Here is an 18483-nt window from a genome sequence, read left to right on the forward strand (position 1 = left end):
GCGTGGAGCACGGAGTGGGGAAATCCTGCGGGAGCCACATCCCGGACCAGCAGCGTGCTTGCGCGTAAACGAAGCGATTTGGTCTCCAAAGCCCAAAAGGTCACCTTGGGCTCTGCTGTTGCTGTGGAGAGCAGCGGCAGGCAGAAAGGCCTCCGAAGCCCTCGCCCCGGCCACTGGCAACGGGCACGGCGAGGTCCCGCCTGGTGTCTCCTCCATCACCAACCACCCTTGCTTTGAAACCTTCCTCTTTCACGGGAGCAGCGGCGTGCTGAGCTTCTGATTTCCCATTCAGGAAGTCCCAAAGCCACCAAGCGAAGCACCGGTGGTGCCTCAGGGCGGTCTGGGGTCCCTGAGGCTGTCACCCACCCCAGCAGCTCCTGTCCCCAGGCCTGGCCCTACAACCGGTGCCTGCCTGTTCCCTGCCCGCAGACGCCGGGAACCCCTCGGTGCTCAGTTACAGGATTCAGCCTTAACACAGCTGGGGGAAGGACCTTGTGTGGTGCCTTGTGGGGGTGCTCCTGGGTGGGTGGGAGTCCCTGGGTGGGAGCCCCTGTGCCCCTGAACGGGTGTCCCTCTGCAAATGTCCCTGTGTGGATGTCCATAGGTAGGTGCCCCTGAGTGGGTGCCCATGGATGGGTGTCCCCAGGCGGGTGCCCCTGAGTGGGTGTCCCTCTGCGAGCGTCCCCGGGCGGGTGCCCCTCTTGGGGTGCCGGGGTGCAGCTCCACGCGGGAGCGGGGGGTGTTACCGTGGCATTTCTGCAGCCCGGCGCGGCCCGTGGGGCTCCCTCCCGCCGGGCACCGTGTCCGGGAGCGGGGGCAGAGCCCCATCCCCGCCGCGGGGCCGCTCGGGCCGGGGGTGCCGCCGCCGCCAGGTACCGGCCCGGGGCTCGGCGGGGCGGGGGCTCGGGTGCCCGCTGCCCGGTGCCGCGGCGGTGACAGCCGGGGGCGGGCGGGCCGGGGCCGGGGGCGGGGGGCCCGGCCGAGTTCCTGCCTCCTCGGGAACAAAGGGAACTCTGTCTCGGCATCTGTCACCGCCGCCCACCCAAAACTTTTCGCTACGCCTCGGCCGCCCGCCCCGCCGCCGCGGGAGGGTCCCGCCGCACCCCCGGCACCAGCGGCGGCGCGACCCCGGCGCGGCCCATGCAAGGGCCGAGGCGGCGGCGGCGGCGGCCCGGGGGTAAGAGCGGAGCCGGGGCGGGCGGCAAACATGGAGTCCCGGCCGGGCTGCGGGCGCGGCGGGCCGGGCCGGGCCGAGCCGGGGAGCGCGGGGCGGAGCGGAGCGGAGCGCGGCCCCGCCGCCTTTGTGCGGGCCGGGCCGGGCCGGGCCGGCAGCCGCCCCCGGCGTGAAAAGTTTGTGGGAGTCGCGGGTGGGCACGCTCGGGTGGGTTTTGTTCCCTTTCCGCGGCATTTCTAACTTGGCCGATGTTGGTTGGTCGGTCGGGGCTATTTTGGGGCCGGTTTCTGCCGTTTGCGGCGGAGCGGGCCGTGGGGCCGCGGACGAGTTTCCAGCTTCTCTTTCTTTCTCCTTCGCCTCTCCGGGTGGCGGGGGGGGCAGGGCTCGCCGCTTCCCCCGGCTTTGTGTCCGCGGCGGGCAGCGGCCCCGGCGCCGCGCTACCTGTTGCGGCCGGAGGGGGGGCGGCGGGGCCCGGACCGGAGCGGACCGGAGCGGCCCGGCCTCACCGCTCGGCCGAGCCCCGGCCCGTGACAGCGGCGCGGAGAAGCCGCCCCCGCCGCCCCCCGCCGCACAATGACCCCGCGTGGTTCCTTCTCCTCGAAGCGACTCCGACTTTCCAGCCCCGGCCTTTTGCTCCTGCTGAGATTTGGGTTTTTTATTTTCTTTTTTTTTTTTTTTCCTCAAAAAAGCTCGATTGTTTTTCTCGCCCGCTGCGAGTGGCTCCCCCCGAATCCCGCCTGGGCTCCCGCCTGTGCGGTCCCCGCAGCCCTCCACGGGCTCCGTTGAGGCAAACCGAAGTGCCGTGGGGTGGGTGGGCTGTGGTCCCCGCCGGTGCCTGTAGCTTCTCCTCCCCCTGGGGGGGGGTCTCTGCCTCCGGATTATCCCCCCCCCGGCCGGGCGAGGAGGGGGCGAGCTGCCCTCCACCTCTGAGGCGGTGGGGGGGTCCGTGGCCGCGTCCCCCCACACTCCCCTGGCCTGCTGCCGCCTGATGCCCGCTCTTTGGTTTCCACCTTGGCAGGCTTTAACCAGGAGAGATCTGCGGGCAGCTCCACCATGTCGGATAGCGACCTCGGGGAGGACGACAGCGCCACATCCCTGGACCCCTCGCAGTCCAACAAGAGGAAGAGAAGGGGCAATCTCCCCAAGGAGTCCGTGAAGATCCTCCGGGACTGGCTGTACGAGCACCGCTTCAATGCCTACCCCTCCGAGCAGGAGAAGCTGAGCCTCTCGGGGCAGACCAGCCTCTCCGTGCTGCAGGTAGGAGCCAGTCCCCCATCGCTGGGGACGCTGCTGGGTCCTCTGCCACCGTGCTTGGGGTGGGCCGGACCGGGAGAACCCCACCAAAGATCCCAGAGGACTCGGCACGCTGGAACCACTTGCCTCTGCAGGGGAGGGAATGACGGGGAAGCAAAGCCACCTGTGTGTGGACAGCCCCTTTCTGGCAGAGATCCGAGCCCCAGGGACCAGTTTTATGGCAGTACTGGAGCAGAGCTTTTTGGCTGGCCAGAAGATGGAGGGAGTCAGATGGGGACAAACTAAGCTATACCCTGTTTGTAAAAGCTGCCACAGGTGGGGGGATTTTGGGGGGGGGGGGTGCTGCTTTATCCCGTTCCCCTGGGCACCCCCTAGCAGAGGGGCCAGGGCTACCACCCCCCTGCATGCAGAGCTGGGCAGGGCACAACTGTCCTAAGAGAGAGCAGAGGGGCTGGGCTGGCTTTGGCCCCAGGTGGGCCAGCAGCAGCAGGAGGTACTGGCTGGCCCACCTGGCCCCAGTTACACCGGTTGCATTAAGGGAGCTCAGTGCAGCTGAGGGCTCCTGGGCTGGAGCCCCCCCCCACCCCGCTCCTGGCTGATGTTCTCCTTGTAGTGCTGTGATGGGTGCCTGGCCAGGAGCCCTGGCCAGCGGTGGGGGTGAGCAGTGTTTTTCCTTCCACCTGTGGCTTTCACCCTGCCTGCTGTTAGGGGGAGCCTGCCTGCAGCTGCCTGCCCCTCTGACCCACGTGAAGGCCAGCAGCCTCCAGGCGGGGGGACTCCTGTGTGCCCAGGGCCCGTCCCCCCTCTCCCAGCCTGGCAGGGTGGGAGATGAGTGGGGGCTTCACTCTGTTCTCTGGTTCTGGGGGCACAGCAGGGTGGGAAACAGCTCTTGTGTGTGGGGGAGCAGGTGAGGACCAGGGGGTTTTCAGCTGAGCTCCCCTCCCTGGGGCTTCTTCTGCGCCTCTGGCTCCTTTCCCTGCAGCTCAGCGTGGTCCTGGCCAGCTGTCCCAGGCGCTGGTGGGTGGGCAGTGGCTGTCTGGTTTCCCTCTGGTCATCAAGGCAAACTTTCTTTTTCATTTTAATGTATTTCTTTAAGTGTTGGCTGTGTAACAGATTTGTGTCTGGGCAGCTGCTCCGAGGGGAGGCTGGTGGTCCTGGGAGGGCTTGAGTCGGAGTGGTGGGGGAGCAGCGATGGGTTTGGGGCCGTGGCAGTCTGGGCTAGTCCTGGACTGGGGTTGGTACGGCGGTGCCTGGCGCGGAGGGCTTTACCCCAGGGCTCCCAGCTCTCCCTGCCCTGAGCTCTTTGGGTGTTGGCAGGCACGTGGGCTTGTGTCGAGGTGTGACCTTGCTGTGCATCGGCTGTTGTCTGTCCCATGGGACCCCCTGCAGCTAGAGTGTGCCTGTACCCCACGGGCAGGGGGTCCCAGCCTTGTGGCGTTTCCCAGGGCCAGCTGAGGGCTGTCACTGGGATTTCTGTCAGTCTGAGGGGATGCACAGGACGCCATGGGGGCTGCTCCATCTGATGAGCAGAAGCATATTGGGGTGGAGGTGTGGGACACCCTGTGGCAAGGCTGGAGTGGCTGCAGGGCTCAATGCGTGAGGGCTGGTCCGACCCCTGCAGCGCAGGGCTGTGCTGCAGCCACCGGCCGGCTCCCCCCGGGGTTGGATGGTTGTGCACCCCCCTGCCCGGTCCAGTGGCTGGGGGAGCTGGAGCCCGGCGCCAGGGAGCAGGAGTGCAGCAACCCCGGGTCTCCAGGGAGACTGGGAAGCCACGCGTCTCCCTCGCAGAAAGTTGGGAGGTAAGGAAGCGGTGCCTGCTCCTGGTGAGAATTCCTGGACAATGGCACGTTTCCAAGCCCGTGCCCTCCTGCGGGGATGGGCTTTTCCTCCCTGCAGAGGGGAAGCTGCTCTCACAGCGGTGGTGGGGACAGACCAAGCCCAAAGTGACAGTCCAGCGTGTGCTGGTGGTGGGGCCAAGTGATGGCCATGTTTTGGAAAAAATAAGCGGCTCGTTCAAAGTCAAGACACATCCCAGCTCCCTGGGCGGGCAATGCTGTACGGTGTCCTGCGGTGTCACCGGTGGTTGTGTGTGCCCGTCTTCACTGTGTTCTCCAGAGGGAGCTGAATGCTGGAAGGAGCACGGTGGGGGAGACGGGCAGGATTTTGGGGGCTTCTCAGTGCTGCAGAGTTGGTTGAGCTTGTTGTTGGGAGCCTAACTCTCTGGTTGGGGATTTACAGCAGTTGATGGCCACGGGATTGCAAGATCATGACAAAGGGACCTGGCTAAGGCTTGCAAGGGAGGGTGTTTGGACAGGAAAAGGGGGTGAGACTGGTATATTTGAGCGTGTTAAATGCCAAATATTGTCTTAAAGACAAAAAAAGGACAACTGAGATCTTGCTGTGATCGAAGTTGTGCTAAGTTCTCTCTCCCTTGGGGAAATATTTTACGTAGCTGTTGATTTGGGAAAGATCAGTCATTTTTTTCCTCCTGATTTATTCTCTTCTAATTTTTTTCTAGGAAGAAGGCAGTTATTTTACTGTAGCATTTTATATAAAGATGCTGAAACAATACATGGCCAAGACTGAATACATGGCTGCTGTGTTTCTGAAGGGCTTCCTGAGGTGTAGCTGCAGAGCTCTGCCTCTTTGGTGTGCAGATATTTGGAAGAGCCTTTAAAGTTGGCTGTAGCCTCACTCGTTGGCAGGAGGCACGGGAAGGTGTCGTACTGCCACAATGCCAGCTCCCCGTTAAGGGGTAGGGGGCTGCAGCTCTGCGAGCTAGTGGGTTTTAGGGTTTTCCATCCATGCTGCTGTCTGTCTGCTCTAGCAGTGCTCCCACCCAGGGTGGCAGCGTGTTGGCATGTTGGTGTGTGAAGCGTGGCACGCCGACCGCTGGGGTGGGTTGTCTGGAGAAGGGAAAACTCCCTCCCCCAGACCTGGCACCTGCTGGAGGCCATTAGCCTGGAGAAGAGAAGCCTGGGAGGGGATCTGATCAACACTTATCAATATCTAAAGAGTCGATGGCTAGAGGAAGGGGCCAGACTCTTCTCAGTGGTGCCCAGTGACAGGACAAGGGGCAACGGGCACAAACTGGAACACGGGAAGTTCCATCTGAACACGAGGAAAAACTTCTTCCCTCTGCGGGTGACCGAGCCCTGGGACAGGCTGCCCAGAGAGGTTGTGGAGTCTCCTTCTCTGGAGAGATTCCAAACCCGCCTGGACACCATCCTGTGCAACCTGCTCTGGGTGATCCTGCTCTGGCAGGGGGCTGGACTAGATGATCTCCAGAGGTCCCTTCCAACCCTGACCAGTCTCTGAATCTGTTGGGCTCTGAGCTGGCTCTGTGCAGTGCTACAGCCTCTGGCTGGGGATGGCCGGAGCCCCCGGGATGGTGCTGGGAGCTGCATCCCGCTTCACCTCCACGTGGCTGGGCACAGGCAGTCACAGGACTTGGGGCTGCTGTGGGGGGCCAGTGCTGAGGCCATTCCTCTCTGGGGAGCAGGCAGCTCTGCTCGAGAGCTGCTGCAGCTCCAGTGGCTCTGTGCAGCCTTGCTTTGGCTCGTGGGGCGGCTCGGCCCCAAAGTCTGGTTTGTTTGCTGGTGCGGTGAGCAGGTGCCGGAGGTGCTGTGGGGGGCTGGCACCCATGTACGGTTCCCGCCAGGGTGGGCTGGCAGGGCTCAGTGGGAGCACTGCACTGCAGGCACCCGGACAGGGGTGCAGGGCAGGAAGCAGCCGGTGTTGGGGTTTCCGTGGGTGGCTGGGTAGCCCCTGCCAAGAGCAGCTCTGCCTCTCCCGAGCCCCGCAGGAAGGAGGTGTGGGGTTGCGGGGAGCCCTGGTGTAGCTGGGGTGTGCGGGAGCTGCTTGCTGGGTCCAGTTGGACTTCTGCTGGTTTGGCTTTGGGCCGCTGCGCCCCCCAGCCAGTGCTGTGCGTGCATGGCGGCCCCAGGCTGACGGCGCTGCACCCCTCTCTCCTCCCAGATTTGCAACTGGTTCATCAATGCCCGGAGGCGGCTGCTCCCCGACATGCTGCGCAAGGACGGGAAGGACCCCAACCAGTTCACCATCTCCCGCCGAGGGGGCAAAGCTGGTGACGTGGCCCTGCCGCGGGGGGCTGCTGCTGGCTCCGGGGTGCTGCTGGTACCTCCTGTGACGGCCGCGGGGGCCTCCAAGGTGCTGTCGATGTCCGTGTGCCCGCAGGTACTGTGCCACCCCGCCCAGGCGCTGGGCAGCAACCTGACGGTGGTGAGCGCCCGCAGCCCCGAGCGGGAGAAGCCCCCTGGCCCGCAGCGAGCGGAGCCGGACCCTGCCCCCAAAGTGCCTCTGGGTGCCGCCGGCAGCACCGTGACCTTGCTGGCCCGGGCCGAGGCGGCCAGCCCCACCAGTGGACTCTTCAACACGCCACCCCCCACGCCCCCCGAGCTGTTCGGCGATGACTTCAGCAGCTTCCAGCTGCTGGTGGAGGTGGCGCTGCAGAAGGCGGCCGAGCTGGAGTCGCAGCGGCAGGGCGGGCAGCTGCCCCTCTCGCCCCAGACTGAGCCCCCGCGAGCCTCCGTCTCCAAATAACCCCCTGGGCCAGGTCCTGCGGGGTGCCCTTCCTTGGGGGGTGCCTGATCCGCCTGGCCTCATGCCGCCTGCCTGCCTGCACCCCCCGACCAGCTCATCTCAGAAGCGGCTTCCTGCCCCCCAGGGGCTCTGGTCTCTGTCAGCCAAGGGGGGAGAGGAAGGACTGTCCCATCCCGCCACCCTCTCGCTGGGGAGATGCCCCCCACCTGCCGCCCTTGCTGCCGCCGAGGATGATACGCGGGAGGATGCGGCCGCCGCAACCTGGCTGTTGTGAAAAGACCTTTGCAGCTTTACTGACCTCTCCCTGCCGTGAGCGACGGTTACTGTGGAGCTTCCCTTGGAAAACCTGCTGACTTCTTTTTCTCTCTCCTGTAAACAAGGGTCCAGCCAACACCATTTCTTCAGGGAGAGAAAGAGAGAAATATTTTTTTTTTAAAGTTAGTGTCTGTTTTAAGGACTATGGATGAAAAGCTTTTTCTCCCAAATTTCTTAAACCCTCCCCCCCCCTTTTTTTTTCTCTTTTATTTGTGGAGGGCCTTTCTGGTACTGTGTGCTGGCCAGGAGCCATGCCTTGCCCAGGGAAGGGCAAAGGACAGATGAACTGGAAATCTGAACTCTGTGGCATTTTTTTCCGCACAGAAAACATGGGACCCTCCTCTTCTGCCGTAGGGTGTTACGGATGCTGCCAGTAGAAATCTCTATGGTGCTGTTTAGCAATTTTTTGCTGAAACATTTTCCCTTTAATTGTGATTTATTATATGATTTTTGTTTTCTTCTATAAGCATTTCCACAACTTCCCCGTGATCCTCTCGAGTTCCTGCTGAATATGTGCACGTTGTGTCCTGGAACAGAGAGCGCATCGCAGACCCTACGAGATGCTGACAGCAGGCTGCTGCTGGGAGTGGATGCGAAGCTGAGACTGTGAAATTTTGTATCCAACTTCTTTATTTTCTTTTTTTTTTTTTTTTTAAACATTTGGAAAGAGGTGTGTTGTGGGTATGTGTGTTCTTCTGCGAGCGCAGCGCTCACAGCCTGCAGACCATGGTTCCTGGAAAGCAGAGTTGTCTCAGCAGCCAAGTGCTGATGAACTGCCCTGGGAACGCAGAGGGAAGGAGTCCTTCGCTCCCCGTCCTCTCCCTCCCGCTCTTGCTGAGCGTGGCTGTGCCCGGCTGTGCGGTGCTGGTGACCTCTAGTGACAAGCTGGTGTCTGCTGGGAGCTGGCTGTGCCCCCCAGCCCGTCCTGGTCGTGGTTTTGGGGTGCTGGGGCAGTTCCTGGCTGGGCATTGCCGGCTGTCACTGAGTGGGAGCCTGGGCGCTGCGCTGGTCCCGAGATATTGCTGTTTCTCTGTAAAATGTAAGTTAAATAGCTATACGTACGCACCTATGTTATCTATCCTGAGAAACACTAATCCTAGGTAATTAGCCTGATTATTAAGTTGCATGACTAGAGATAATAATGTCCACAGGATCTGGTGCTCTGCAGTGGTTGGAGCCAGCGGTGCTGGGGGAGCGGCACGCTGCGGGATGATGGGGCCTGGAAGGGAAAAGCACAGATTGGGGGGACTGGTGTCTTCCCCCTGACTTTTCTTCAGAGAAAAGGTGACAGGACAGCGGCGCTGCAGTGGGGGCTGCGGGAAGGCTTCCTGGTAGCGTGTTGTGTTGGCTGGCTGCCCCTGTGCAGCAGGGATGGCTCCAGCTCTGGCGTTACCGGCTGGGCAGAGGGCACCGCTGCAGGTGGGTGCTCACGTGTGGCTGTGAACATCCCCTCCTCATCTCCCCCAGCTCCGTTTTGTGTCTAGCCTTTGCCCTCTGCCTCCTTTCTGGGGAAAGCCCTCAGTTGTAGGACTCCCTCCCTTACTTCTAGCTAGCCCTTTTCCCCTGTCACCCCCCTGTTGCCTTTGTAGGCTTTTTAGTCTTCCCCTCCCTTTATTTTGCCCCAGTCAAACCAAAGTGGTTTCCTCCCGCAGCGGCAGGACTGCTAGAGCTGTGCCTGTGCCTTGGACCAGTGCTGCTGCCCTGGGGATGGACCAGAGAGAGGGGGGAGGGCAGGGATTATTGGAATTAAATTTACAGAGCAAAAAAAAAACTACTGTAAATATCTTTTGTTTGTTCTTCTGTTGTCAAATAAAAGTTTTTTAGGTTGTTTTTTTTTTTAAATAAGTTGTTTGTTAGTCTAGACTATGTCATTTGTGGGAGGTTCACTTGTTCTTCCCTCACCACCAGCCCCCACCTCCTGATGCTCAGCCAAAGCAGCTTAAGAGGGCTAAGGAGCACTGCTGGGTGTGGAGGAAAAAAAAAAAGGGGCTGGTGCCTGGCACAGCCCTACACCTACGCCACCAGTGTTTGCTCTGACAGCCATTACGTGCTTGCTTCCCATAGCATTTGATCCCGGTGTCTGGGAGCCAGAAAGCATTTGGCAGCAGGAGAGGGCTGATGCATTTGTGTCTTCCCTCCTCCTGACCAGCAGCAGCAAAGTGAGACAGTGTCCTTGGCAAAGCACGAAAGCAGCAATTGTGGTGGGGCTCCGCTGCACACAGAGTCCTGGGTGAAGACCCTTGTGAGGGGGGGGCAGGGGTGCTGCAGAGCTGCTCCCGGAGCAGCAGCCCTGGCCAGCCTTGCTCTGCCAGGCAGGGACATGGACCCAAAGGCTGCTGCACCCCTGGCAGGGGTGTTGGTGGGACTGGCACTGCAGCAAGGCAGGGTGCTGGGCTCTGGGCTGCTGCGTGTGCTCCTGCACTGCCCCGGGGGCTCAGCCACTCGTGCACACTGATACTTCATCTGCGTGTGTCTTCCACACAGATCAGCTTCAGCAGCAGCCTGTGCCAGCTTGATGCCCTGCCTCCCTTGAGGTGGATACCTGCTCTCGCACAGCAGGGGCTGGAGTGGGGGCTAGCACCCTTTGTAGCCTCCTCACCCCTGGCTTCCTGTGGCATAGGGTGACCCCAGGGGCTCTGTGCCCCCCCCCCCCCCCCCCCCCCAGCATGGGGCAGGGGCTGTGGAAGCTAGGCCAAACTCACGCAGCTCCAGGGAAACCCCATGGCAACTCTGGGGACAGAAATAGCAACGGGCTGTCCCCCACCCTGAGTGTGCTGCTGGTGCTTTGTGCTCAGGGTGAGGAATGTGGGCAGGGGCACCCAGGCTGGGGTTGGGGTGCCTGGACTCGGGCAGGGGACTGCCGGCCTGACGGTCTGTGCAGCAGCAGGAAATCATGGCTGGATAAAACAGCCAGTGCCCCCAGCTCTGCCTGCACCTCCTGCAGGCTCAAGTAGCAGCTCAGTGTTCCTGGGCTGCACTGAGGTGCCTCAGCCCTGGCCAGGCCCTGCAGATCCTCAGGCAGGCTGGGCAGAGCCTCAGGAACCTGCATTCACCTCCATGGGGAAAGGCCACTGGCACCCTCTTCCACAGGGCAATGGGCAGAAGTTTCTGCAGGCAGGAGGAGAGTGCTGGGAGGGGGGCGGCCAGATCCTCACCCTGCAGCACAGCGCTGTCATTAACCGGGGGGGGGGGGGGGGGGGGGGGGGGGGGGGGGGAAACGGCTTGGTTCTGTCCATTCCCCCCCCCCCCCCCCCCCCCCCCCCCCCGCCCAACCTCTGCCTCCCAGGGCAGCAGCTGGGACTTGTGCTCCCAGAAGGGCTCCTGGCCACCACCAGCCCTGTCCCAGCCCTGCAGCCCGCTCTCTGGCTTGGACATGCTCAGATATTGCATTAAGCGCAGAAAAGTCTCATTAACGTGATGCTTCCATACTTCCCATGCCACAGCCAACACTGCCCCAAAAATACCCAGGTGGGCATAAGGCTTCAGGAGACCCTCGCTGGCAGCTGCATCCCCCATCACTGTGGCAAGGAGGCGGGGAGGGTGTGTCACGCTGTGCCCCAAAACAGTGCAACCAGAAGGCAGAGTTATGCATCGCAAGGGTCTCTGAGCCCCCAGGGATGTTTGGTCAGCACAAACCATCCCCCTCCGCTGAGCTCCTTTTACCTTGCGGAGGCAGGGAGATGCTCCCCTGGCCCTGCCTCTCAGGGCATGCACCAGCCAGGTACCACAGTCCCCTGGTTTCAGTGCTGCCTGGGATGCTGGGCTTGAGCAAAGGGTGCTGAGCTGGTGTCATGGGAGTCCCGCAGACAGTCAGCCGGCACAAATGGTAGTCACAGGAAAATCATTGTCACAGAGCGGGAAGCTGTTCCCGGAGAATCCCAGAACGGTAGGGGTTGGAAAGGACCTCTGGAGATCATCTAGTCCCTCTAGGCCGAGGGGGAAGCCCGGGGGGAGCACAGCTGGCATGGCAATGGCTTCATTCAGCTGGGGAGACCCCACCTGCTGCAGGCCAGGACACAAACCTCACACAAAGACCAGGGTCCCAGGGGTTTCTGCCCAGCCGGGGCCTGTCCTGATGATGCCCAGGCCATGGGGCAGGCTCAGCCCATCATGTCCGCCACTACTGCCCGAGGAGAAGTGCTGGGGCCAGAGGTGCGAGGCATGGGTGGGTGGCCCCATCCATCCCAGCACAGGCTGGTGCTGAGGAGAAGCTCAGTCTGGGCACCGCTCCCCCCTACCCAGGCCCAGGGCGGGCAGGGGCAGCTCCCTGGGCCCGGCTGTGCCCACGGCCCCGGCAGCCTGGCCACCCGGTTCCCTGCAGCGGGCAGGGCCCAGCCCCGCCACCGCACCCTCACACCGCCAGTGACTGACAGGTGCCCCACCTACTGCTGCCACCAGAAGGCCCACCCCCCTCCCAGCAACCTCATTGGCCATTTGTCCCAGAAAGTCACATGGTCTGTTGTGACTGGCTGGCAGGACCAGCCACCCTGCCTACTGGTTTACCCGGAAGTACATTTGACATAGAAGGCCCACCCCCCTATATACACAGGGGGCAGCCATTTTGTTTCACCCACCATTTTATGGCAGGGGCAGCCATTTTGTTAAATGTCATAGAGCTCTGTGATTGGCTGACAGCCATTTCTTGACACTGTCATACCCATGTGTTCTCAGGCAGCCCCATGATTGGCTGTCCGTTCCCTCTGGGCCCAGAAGTGCTCAGATATAAAAATACATACAGTTATATGCAATGTATGTATATATAAAATTACTTAAATGTGTATAGAAATATGCAGAAATACATATTTTTCAGATATATACTTCTATATTTACATACAAGTGTATATATATTTTTATATATAAGCACATTTATAAAGCTGTAGAGAATAGCTCCATATAGCCACATAACCACAGGTATAAACCAGGTAAGAAGTAGGAGAAGGGCCCTCTGGTAAACCACTGGGGGTGGGGATCCTGCCAGCCAATCACCACAGACCACACAACTGGAAGAAGGCATGACTTCCTGGGCAAGTGGCCTATGAGACTGCAGGAGGGGGTGGGACTTCCACCAGACACACCTATCCCTGCACTGCATCACCCACCCCACAGCCCTCCCACCCATCAGCCATCTTGCTGGAGGTGCCAGCAGTGCTAGCAGTTAAAGCTCAACACCGTTACAACCAGTCATGGATAGCACTGCTGAGAATAAAGAGGGAGAGAGACTACAGGCAGCTATAAATTCAGACTGCATTTGTTTATTTATTATTTTTTTTATGGTAAGTCAGCCAGCTGTCCTTGCTGCTGTAAGTTCTTCTCCTCCAAGGTGGCAGAGAACAAAATGAGAGTCAGGCAGGCACACACCGCTCGCCTCCGCTACCCAGCCTCGCCCCGGAGACCCACGCACACAGAACAGCCAGCATGGACACCTTGCTCCTGTCCCGGCCACGGCCCACAGCACACAAGGGCCTGGTCCGACCGACAGGACCAAGAGTCATCTTGGCCCAGAGGGTGAAGAAGATCATTTGACAACTCTGCAAAACAGGCTGCTGCCCCCACACTGCCAGCCCAGGAAAAGCAGCTTTCCAGGCCAGCTCCCCAGCAGCAGCCTCAGTGACATTTGGAAGAGTAAAAAAACCAAAACAGAATAAAACAAAAAAAATCATCACCTTTCCCTGGTGTTCCCAATTTCAATGCTAGAGATTTCTAAAGCTGCATCTTTGCAATCCTCCCCAAAAACCTGATGGCACAACACAACAAGTCAGTGCCTCTACTCACAATGCTGAATTTGAGTTACATTATGGCCAAGCTTTGATGGCAATCTAATTCCATATTTGAGAGTGGATGGACAACAGTGGACAGTATACAACGGTCACTCAGACATCAGTCAGGATTTTACTTTTATTTATTTTTTTGCCTTCTGGATCACCAACACCCTTGCTGAGACTTCTTTGGGATTCTACCCCCACCCTCATGAAAGTAGCACACAACCTCCCAAATCATTCAAACAAGTGAAGGAAAAAAACCCAAACCAACCATCCCCAGTAAGATCACTCAGGATGGGGCCAAATGCTTATTTTGAAGGGGTGGCAAAGAACTCAGTGGTAGCAGTTCTGGCTTCAAGAAGCCAGACTGAAAAAAAAAAAAAAAAAAAAAAGACCTACAAAGGGGAAAATGGGCTAAAAAATATTTAGCAATCCTTTCTCTACCCAGAGAGCAGGGAGATAAGGAAAAAATAGTAATCTGATTACACACAGGGTATATATTTTTACACACACTTTTACACACATCTAGATATAGTACATGTAAAAATATATGCTATACATACGCCCATTCTCACCAAGGTGCTTTTAGTACACCATCTGCCTTGTGCGTATGGGCATGTATATGTGTGTATGAATTAAATGTACAGGTACTACTAAGTGTATATGTGCATATGTACACATACATACAGGCAGGCAGCCTACCACCAGCTACCTGTGCCTTCCTCTTTGTACAAAACCCAGTCTTCCCATCCTGAAACACCGTCACACTCTCCCCAGCCCTCCCCTTCCCCAGCCCACTTTCAAACAGGTCCCCCAGTGTAGCAGCTTCCTTCTCAACAAGCAATTCAAGGAAAATAATTTTGTGAAGGGAAGAGGAGGAAAAAAAAAGAAAAAGAGTAAAGCATGTGTGGATCGTGCCCTGTAGTTGCTCTGTGGTCCTTCAGCTCCCCGCCTGTACTGCTCTCGCTCAGGATCAGCCAGCCAAGCGCTGTCCTTTCCCCCTTTGCCAGCTTATTGCACATTTGCTTCTGGGCTGCATTTCAACAACTGCATTACATTCCACAGACCCTGTCATCCTCTCACTTCAATAAAACAGAGGAATATAGACCCACTGCCCTGTCCCTGCCCACCCATCCTCCCCCCCACCCCAATATCCCCATCAAAAGGAAAACAAAAACAAAACAAAAAACCCCAAGAAAGGCTGCTTGCTAGCAGAGTGCAACAGTAGTACACACTGAACGGGTGTTCTCTTCAGGAGCTCAGTGGAAGAGAGGTTATTTCTAACACGGTAAACGAAGCCATGCAAAAAGTGAGATAAAGGGAGCAGAAGGAGGAAAAAATAAAGGATGTGAAGGAAGAACAGAACTGAGGAGGAGGAAGAACACAGCATGGCAGGTGCTCAAGGCTTCATGTTTTCTTGTCCTCTTCTTGTAAACAAGCTAATAATTCTCATTAGATAGAACAAGTAAAAAGACTGAAGTTCCAAGTCGAGGGGCTGGAGTTTCCAGGAGTCTGTTCAGTCCATTCAGCAACACCACAGCCAGTGAGAAAAACGAGGGGTATTTTTTTCTTTTTTTGTTTGTTTTTTTTAAAATCTTCATTACTTAAAGCTGAGAGAAAAAAGCCAACTCAGGAGCCCTTTTCAAGGATGGCTCATTGTCTCTAGACTGAATAAACCACACTAGTTTAGAGAGAACCTTTTTTTTTCCTTTTTAATGACTTATAAAAACCACACGGTTCCTTCCTCTGCCCCTTTGCTCAAAGGCGGGTCTGTGCCTCAGGTACGTAGATCTCGATGCTATCTGCGCTCTCTGTGGCCGAATTCTGCCGGACAGAGGCAGCCCGCTTGGCTGCCATAAGACGCTTGCGAGCTTCCTGGCGCTGCTTGTCTGAATCAGAGGCTTTGTCCCGGTTGAGTTGGGATTTGGACTTGGCTGGCTTCTTTGGCACTGGAGGGGGTGGTTTCTTTTCTTCCTTTAGGGAGACAGTAAGGAAAAACCCAAATATAAAATAAAAATGCACATACAGAAGCTTGCTCTCTGATATGGTGGGGACTCTTACGGCATGAGAGACTAAGCAATGAGATTGAGCATCAGGTGAAAGAAGCAGGAGTTCTCAAGCAAGATGCTCAAAATCAGCTTCCCCAATTTCTAGGAAAGTACCATTTTGCATTTCTCAGTAGAGAGGCCTTCTATGAAGTGGACTAGAGTTTGCACACTACATCTGGCCTAGCTGTAGGCCAGAGCGCAGCACAGGCTGTAACAAGACTCAACTTGACTTGGAACTGCAAAATTTTACTATGCCACCCTGCCCAGAGCCATAGTCCTTCCTACCCTCATGTCTAGTCAGGAAGCCTGGCCCTGGGACACAGCCTGCAATTTCGAAAGGTTCCAGTAGGTGCTTTTTATACTACTCAGAACAGTTAAAACCTATTCATACAGTGCTTGTAACACTAGAGGCCTCTGTATCACTGCTTTAAGCATATACTACTCATTGCTCTGGACTCTCTCCATCCTAACACTTTTTCCCCTTGTAGAAAATTGTTTCCACTATTGCTCAAGAGGAATGGTCTCAGCGCATTGCAAGGCTGTGAGATTACACTGCACAAGGACAACATGGTAAAAGCCCTAGAGATCTTCCATTTGCAGACAGGAATAGACCTCAGATACCCAAAATGTCTGTGAGGTGCACTGGCCACTCTCAACTGCCTCACACTCACCTTTCTCTCCGGTGTCTCTGCCAATTGCCAGCTATTAGCTTTCAGGTGGTACAGCTCATCAAACTTCATGCTGATGTCTTCAATGGACAACTGCAGGAGATCCCAAAACCCAGCTAGGTCCTGGGCTGTGGGTCTGGGATTGGCATTAGGGTTCTAGAATGGAAAGCATAAAAAAAGAAAAAAGCCTTTCAGAAAGAATATGCCCTCCTGACAAGCACAGCAGTCTGCACAGCTTACACATTCACCCCTTGGAAGTCTACCTGTCTGATGACTGAAACATCAAGAACCCCCAGCAGACACCTAACCTAAACATGCAGACACTCAATGCCATCATTTACAGTCAAACCTATTTCTGCAAAGATCAGGAAGCAGAGATCCTAACTGGATTTCTCCTCTAGGAGCCTGAAGAAGACACTCTGTAGCAGAAAGCAATAGCTCCGTTCTCCCCAAAGCTTCCCCAGCTAGTGCTAATCCCACAGCACTAACCTCCAACTGAAGGTCTCCAGCATGTGATTCAGAGCTAGAACACTGGTTGCTTACACAGAGATCCTGATTTCAGGGTGGGTAATAATGGAAATGGACACAACGTGATGCAAAGCACAGCTGACACCTTGAGAACTCGCATGCCAGTGTACAGCAATCCAAAGCAGCCAATGCAGCCTTCATGAGCAAAATTACTTTGCTACTTCCCCCTGTCCCCCCCAAACAATCTGAAAGTATCGGTATTTCTCAGGCTAAGTTGAAAAGTTTTAAGTAGCTTAAGTTTCTCCCAGGAACAGAATTTTCTCAGTTCTGAGACATCTGAACTGTCATCTTAGGCCTGGATTGTCTGAGGAAAGCATGGGATCAGATCTGAGCAGCTCAGCACAAAGCATCAAAGGGAGACCTCATCACCAAGCTCTGTTGAAAGCCTGGCAGTTAGTGGTGGTGCTGCTAATCTCTCAGCCATGATCAGCCAGGATCAGCAAGCAGATGCTCAGCACTCCACCCCCTCCTCTTCCTCTCTGAGTTTCTCTAAGGGTTTTTTTGCAAGTAAAGGGGAATTCACCTCTGAGGAAGTTTGCAAAATACATACCATGATAAAACTTGAGGGGAGAACCAAAACAGACTCCCACCCATCCCTGTTCAGCTCTCAGCATACACAAACCCTTGCATTACATTCAGATTCAAACAGTGCTTAGTGACCAGTGAGGGACAGTCCTGTCGGGACAGTTTTACCATCCACATAACCTACATGCAAAGCAAGCATATCTGGAGAAGAACAGTAGACTTTTCAAACCTTCCCCCCCATTTGGTAAAACCTTTGTGGTTCACCTCAAAAAGCCCTTCAGAAGTAACAGGAAAGAGGTAGTTTCCAGGACATGCAGCAGTACAGCTGGTTGACAATTCAGACCCAGAGACTCAGTGTATTCAGCATGCCCTGATCAGAAGTTCAAGAAAATTCCCCTGTGCTCACATAAGCACCAAAAGGAATTGCAAACACTCATCCCTGAGCACAGCCCAGCCCAAGAACTGCCTATTTGGAAGAGAGGTTGAGGCGATCAGCCTCCCACTGCTCAGCTCCTATTTTAAATCAGCATTAATCCATCATTGCATGGTGGTCAGGTTGTAGGCTACAGCTGCACTGTCTTTGCTTTTACAGTGACAGTAGCCTGTCATGTTCCTGTAGCACTGTTGAAACAGATACATACCCTCCCAAAACCCAGGAGAAATAGATCCAGACTCACCAAGTTTTGTTCACAGAGGCCGTGGAATTGCTGGAACTTCTGTGACATTAATAACTGTGCACTGCCCACTGCACTCAGGACTTTTCCTAAGACTATGGGGGAGAAAAAAAAGGAAGAGACCTCAGTTGAACAGACTCTTAAATGCAGCAATGAATTCAAGTATTTCTGGTGCAAAGAAACACTCTTGAGTTTGAGACCCCCAAGTAAGTAACTGCTCTCAGGGAAAGAAGATGTATTGAAACTATAATCTCCATCTGTCTTTGCCATCTATTATTGCTCCTTCCAGAGCAGGTCAAAAGCAGGCTGGACTGAAAACATTAGATCAGAGTTTGCAGAAAGTGCCTTAAAAGTGCCTTCAGCCCATGGGACGAGCCACCAGCACAGCCTCAGTGAGCAGATCTGCTGGCACCTGCTTGCAGATCACAGCCTGCTCTTCGACTCATGCAGGAGGTGAAGGTGGCAAGGGGCAGGAGAACTGTCTCCAACCACCATTTACCAGAAGGGATTAAAATACTGGCAGGCTAGGGCTTTTAATACCCAGGACTTTACGCTGCTCTTACTGGGTTTTCCAAGAAGCTTCTGGGTACAGCAACATTCCTCTGCTCACTAATGGAAACACACTGTATGGGCTTTGCCCTTCCAAAGGCATGCAACTGCACCAGGACCAGGGATGAACTGATTCCCCATGTCCTCCCTGGTCTGCTGCTGCACCTACTTGCATCAGTTCTGAACATTTATAGATCTTAGTGGGACAAGTGTAAGCTGGGCTCTCTCCATACCCACCAAGTTCTTGGTTACAGAATCTACTGGGAAATTGCTCTTAGAGGTCACAGATGCAATGTCACACTGGTCTCAGTGTCTTTTCTTGCCAGAGCACTCTTGCTACAGGCAAAACAAGGGCAACCCCTGAGGCGGGGAGAGCCCTGGCATTGCCTGTCCAGCTTGGCAGCCAGTGCAGGTTCTTAGTGCAAC

General features: G+C 56.4%; 2 protein-coding genes and 1 long non-coding RNA gene across 13 annotated transcripts in view; 1 reads left to right on the forward strand and 2 right to left on the reverse strand.

Moving 5' to 3' along the window:
• Positions 1-972: 972 nt before the first annotated feature.
• Positions 973-9148, forward strand: TGIF2 (TGFB induced factor homeobox 2). 4 transcript variants are annotated; one of them, XM_075768567.1, is made up of 3 exons: positions 973-1177; positions 2193-2431; positions 6407-9148. In XM_075768567.1, exons 1-3 carry the CDS (start codon positions 1141-1143, stop codon positions 6989-6991), a joined length of 861 nt encoding a protein of 286 aa, XP_075624682.1. In that variant the 5' UTR covers positions 973-1140; the 3' UTR covers positions 6992-9148. The 4 variants fall into 4 exon arrangements, with proteins under 4 accessions (XP_075624682.1, XP_075624683.1, XP_075624685.1 ...); XM_075768568.1 differs by lacking the exon at positions 973-1177 and adding an exon at positions 1261-1381; XM_075768570.1 differs by lacking the exon at positions 973-1177 and adding an exon at positions 1276-1350.
• Positions 8206-18483, reverse strand: part of LOC142604117 (uncharacterized) — a 108303-nt gene continuing 98025 nt past the window's right edge. Inside the window, exons 2-3 of the long non-coding RNA XR_012838027.1 lie at positions 10970-11533; positions 8206-8336 (exon numbers count right to left, since the gene is read on the reverse strand). This is a non-coding gene — a long non-coding RNA (uncharacterized LOC142604117). The remainder of the gene's footprint in view (positions 8337-10969; positions 11534-18483) is intronic.
• The window catches only part of DLGAP4 (DLG associated protein 4), a 177288-nt gene continuing 171343 nt past the window's right edge, over positions 12539-18483 (reverse strand). For all 8 annotated transcript variants that reach the window (XM_075768558.1, XM_075768559.1, XM_075768560.1 and 5 more), the window contains 3 exons: positions 17512-17603; positions 15785-15937; positions 12539-15039 (listed from right to left, as the gene is read on the reverse strand). In XM_075768558.1, coding sequence (XP_075624673.1) covers positions 14824-15039; positions 15785-15937; positions 17512-17603 — 461 coding nt within the window. In that variant the 3' untranslated portion in view covers positions 12539-14823. The remainder of the gene's footprint in view (positions 15040-15784; positions 15938-17511; positions 17604-18483) is intronic.

This window comes from Balearica regulorum, chromosome 16 (genome assembly GCF_011004875.1).
Source record: "Balearica regulorum gibbericeps isolate bBalReg1 chromosome 16, bBalReg1.pri, whole genome shotgun sequence".
Classification (NCBI taxonomy): Eukaryota; Metazoa; Chordata; class Aves; order Gruiformes; family Gruidae; genus Balearica; species Balearica regulorum.

Excerpts from the sequence above, each read along its gene's own strand:
- TGIF2 (XM_075768567.1), top strand. The coding sequence starts at position 1,141 with ATGCAAGGGCCGAGGCGGCGGCGGCGGCGGCCCGGGG. Across the intron at positions 1,178-2,192 it reads GCGGCGGCGGCGGCCCGGGG|GCTTTAACCAGGAGAGATCT; the intron begins GTAAGAGCGGAG and ends CCACCTTGGCAG. Across the intron at positions 2,432-6,406 it reads CCAGCCTCTCCGTGCTGCAG|ATTTGCAACTGGTTCATCAA; the intron begins GTAGGAGCCAGT and ends CTCTCCTCCCAG.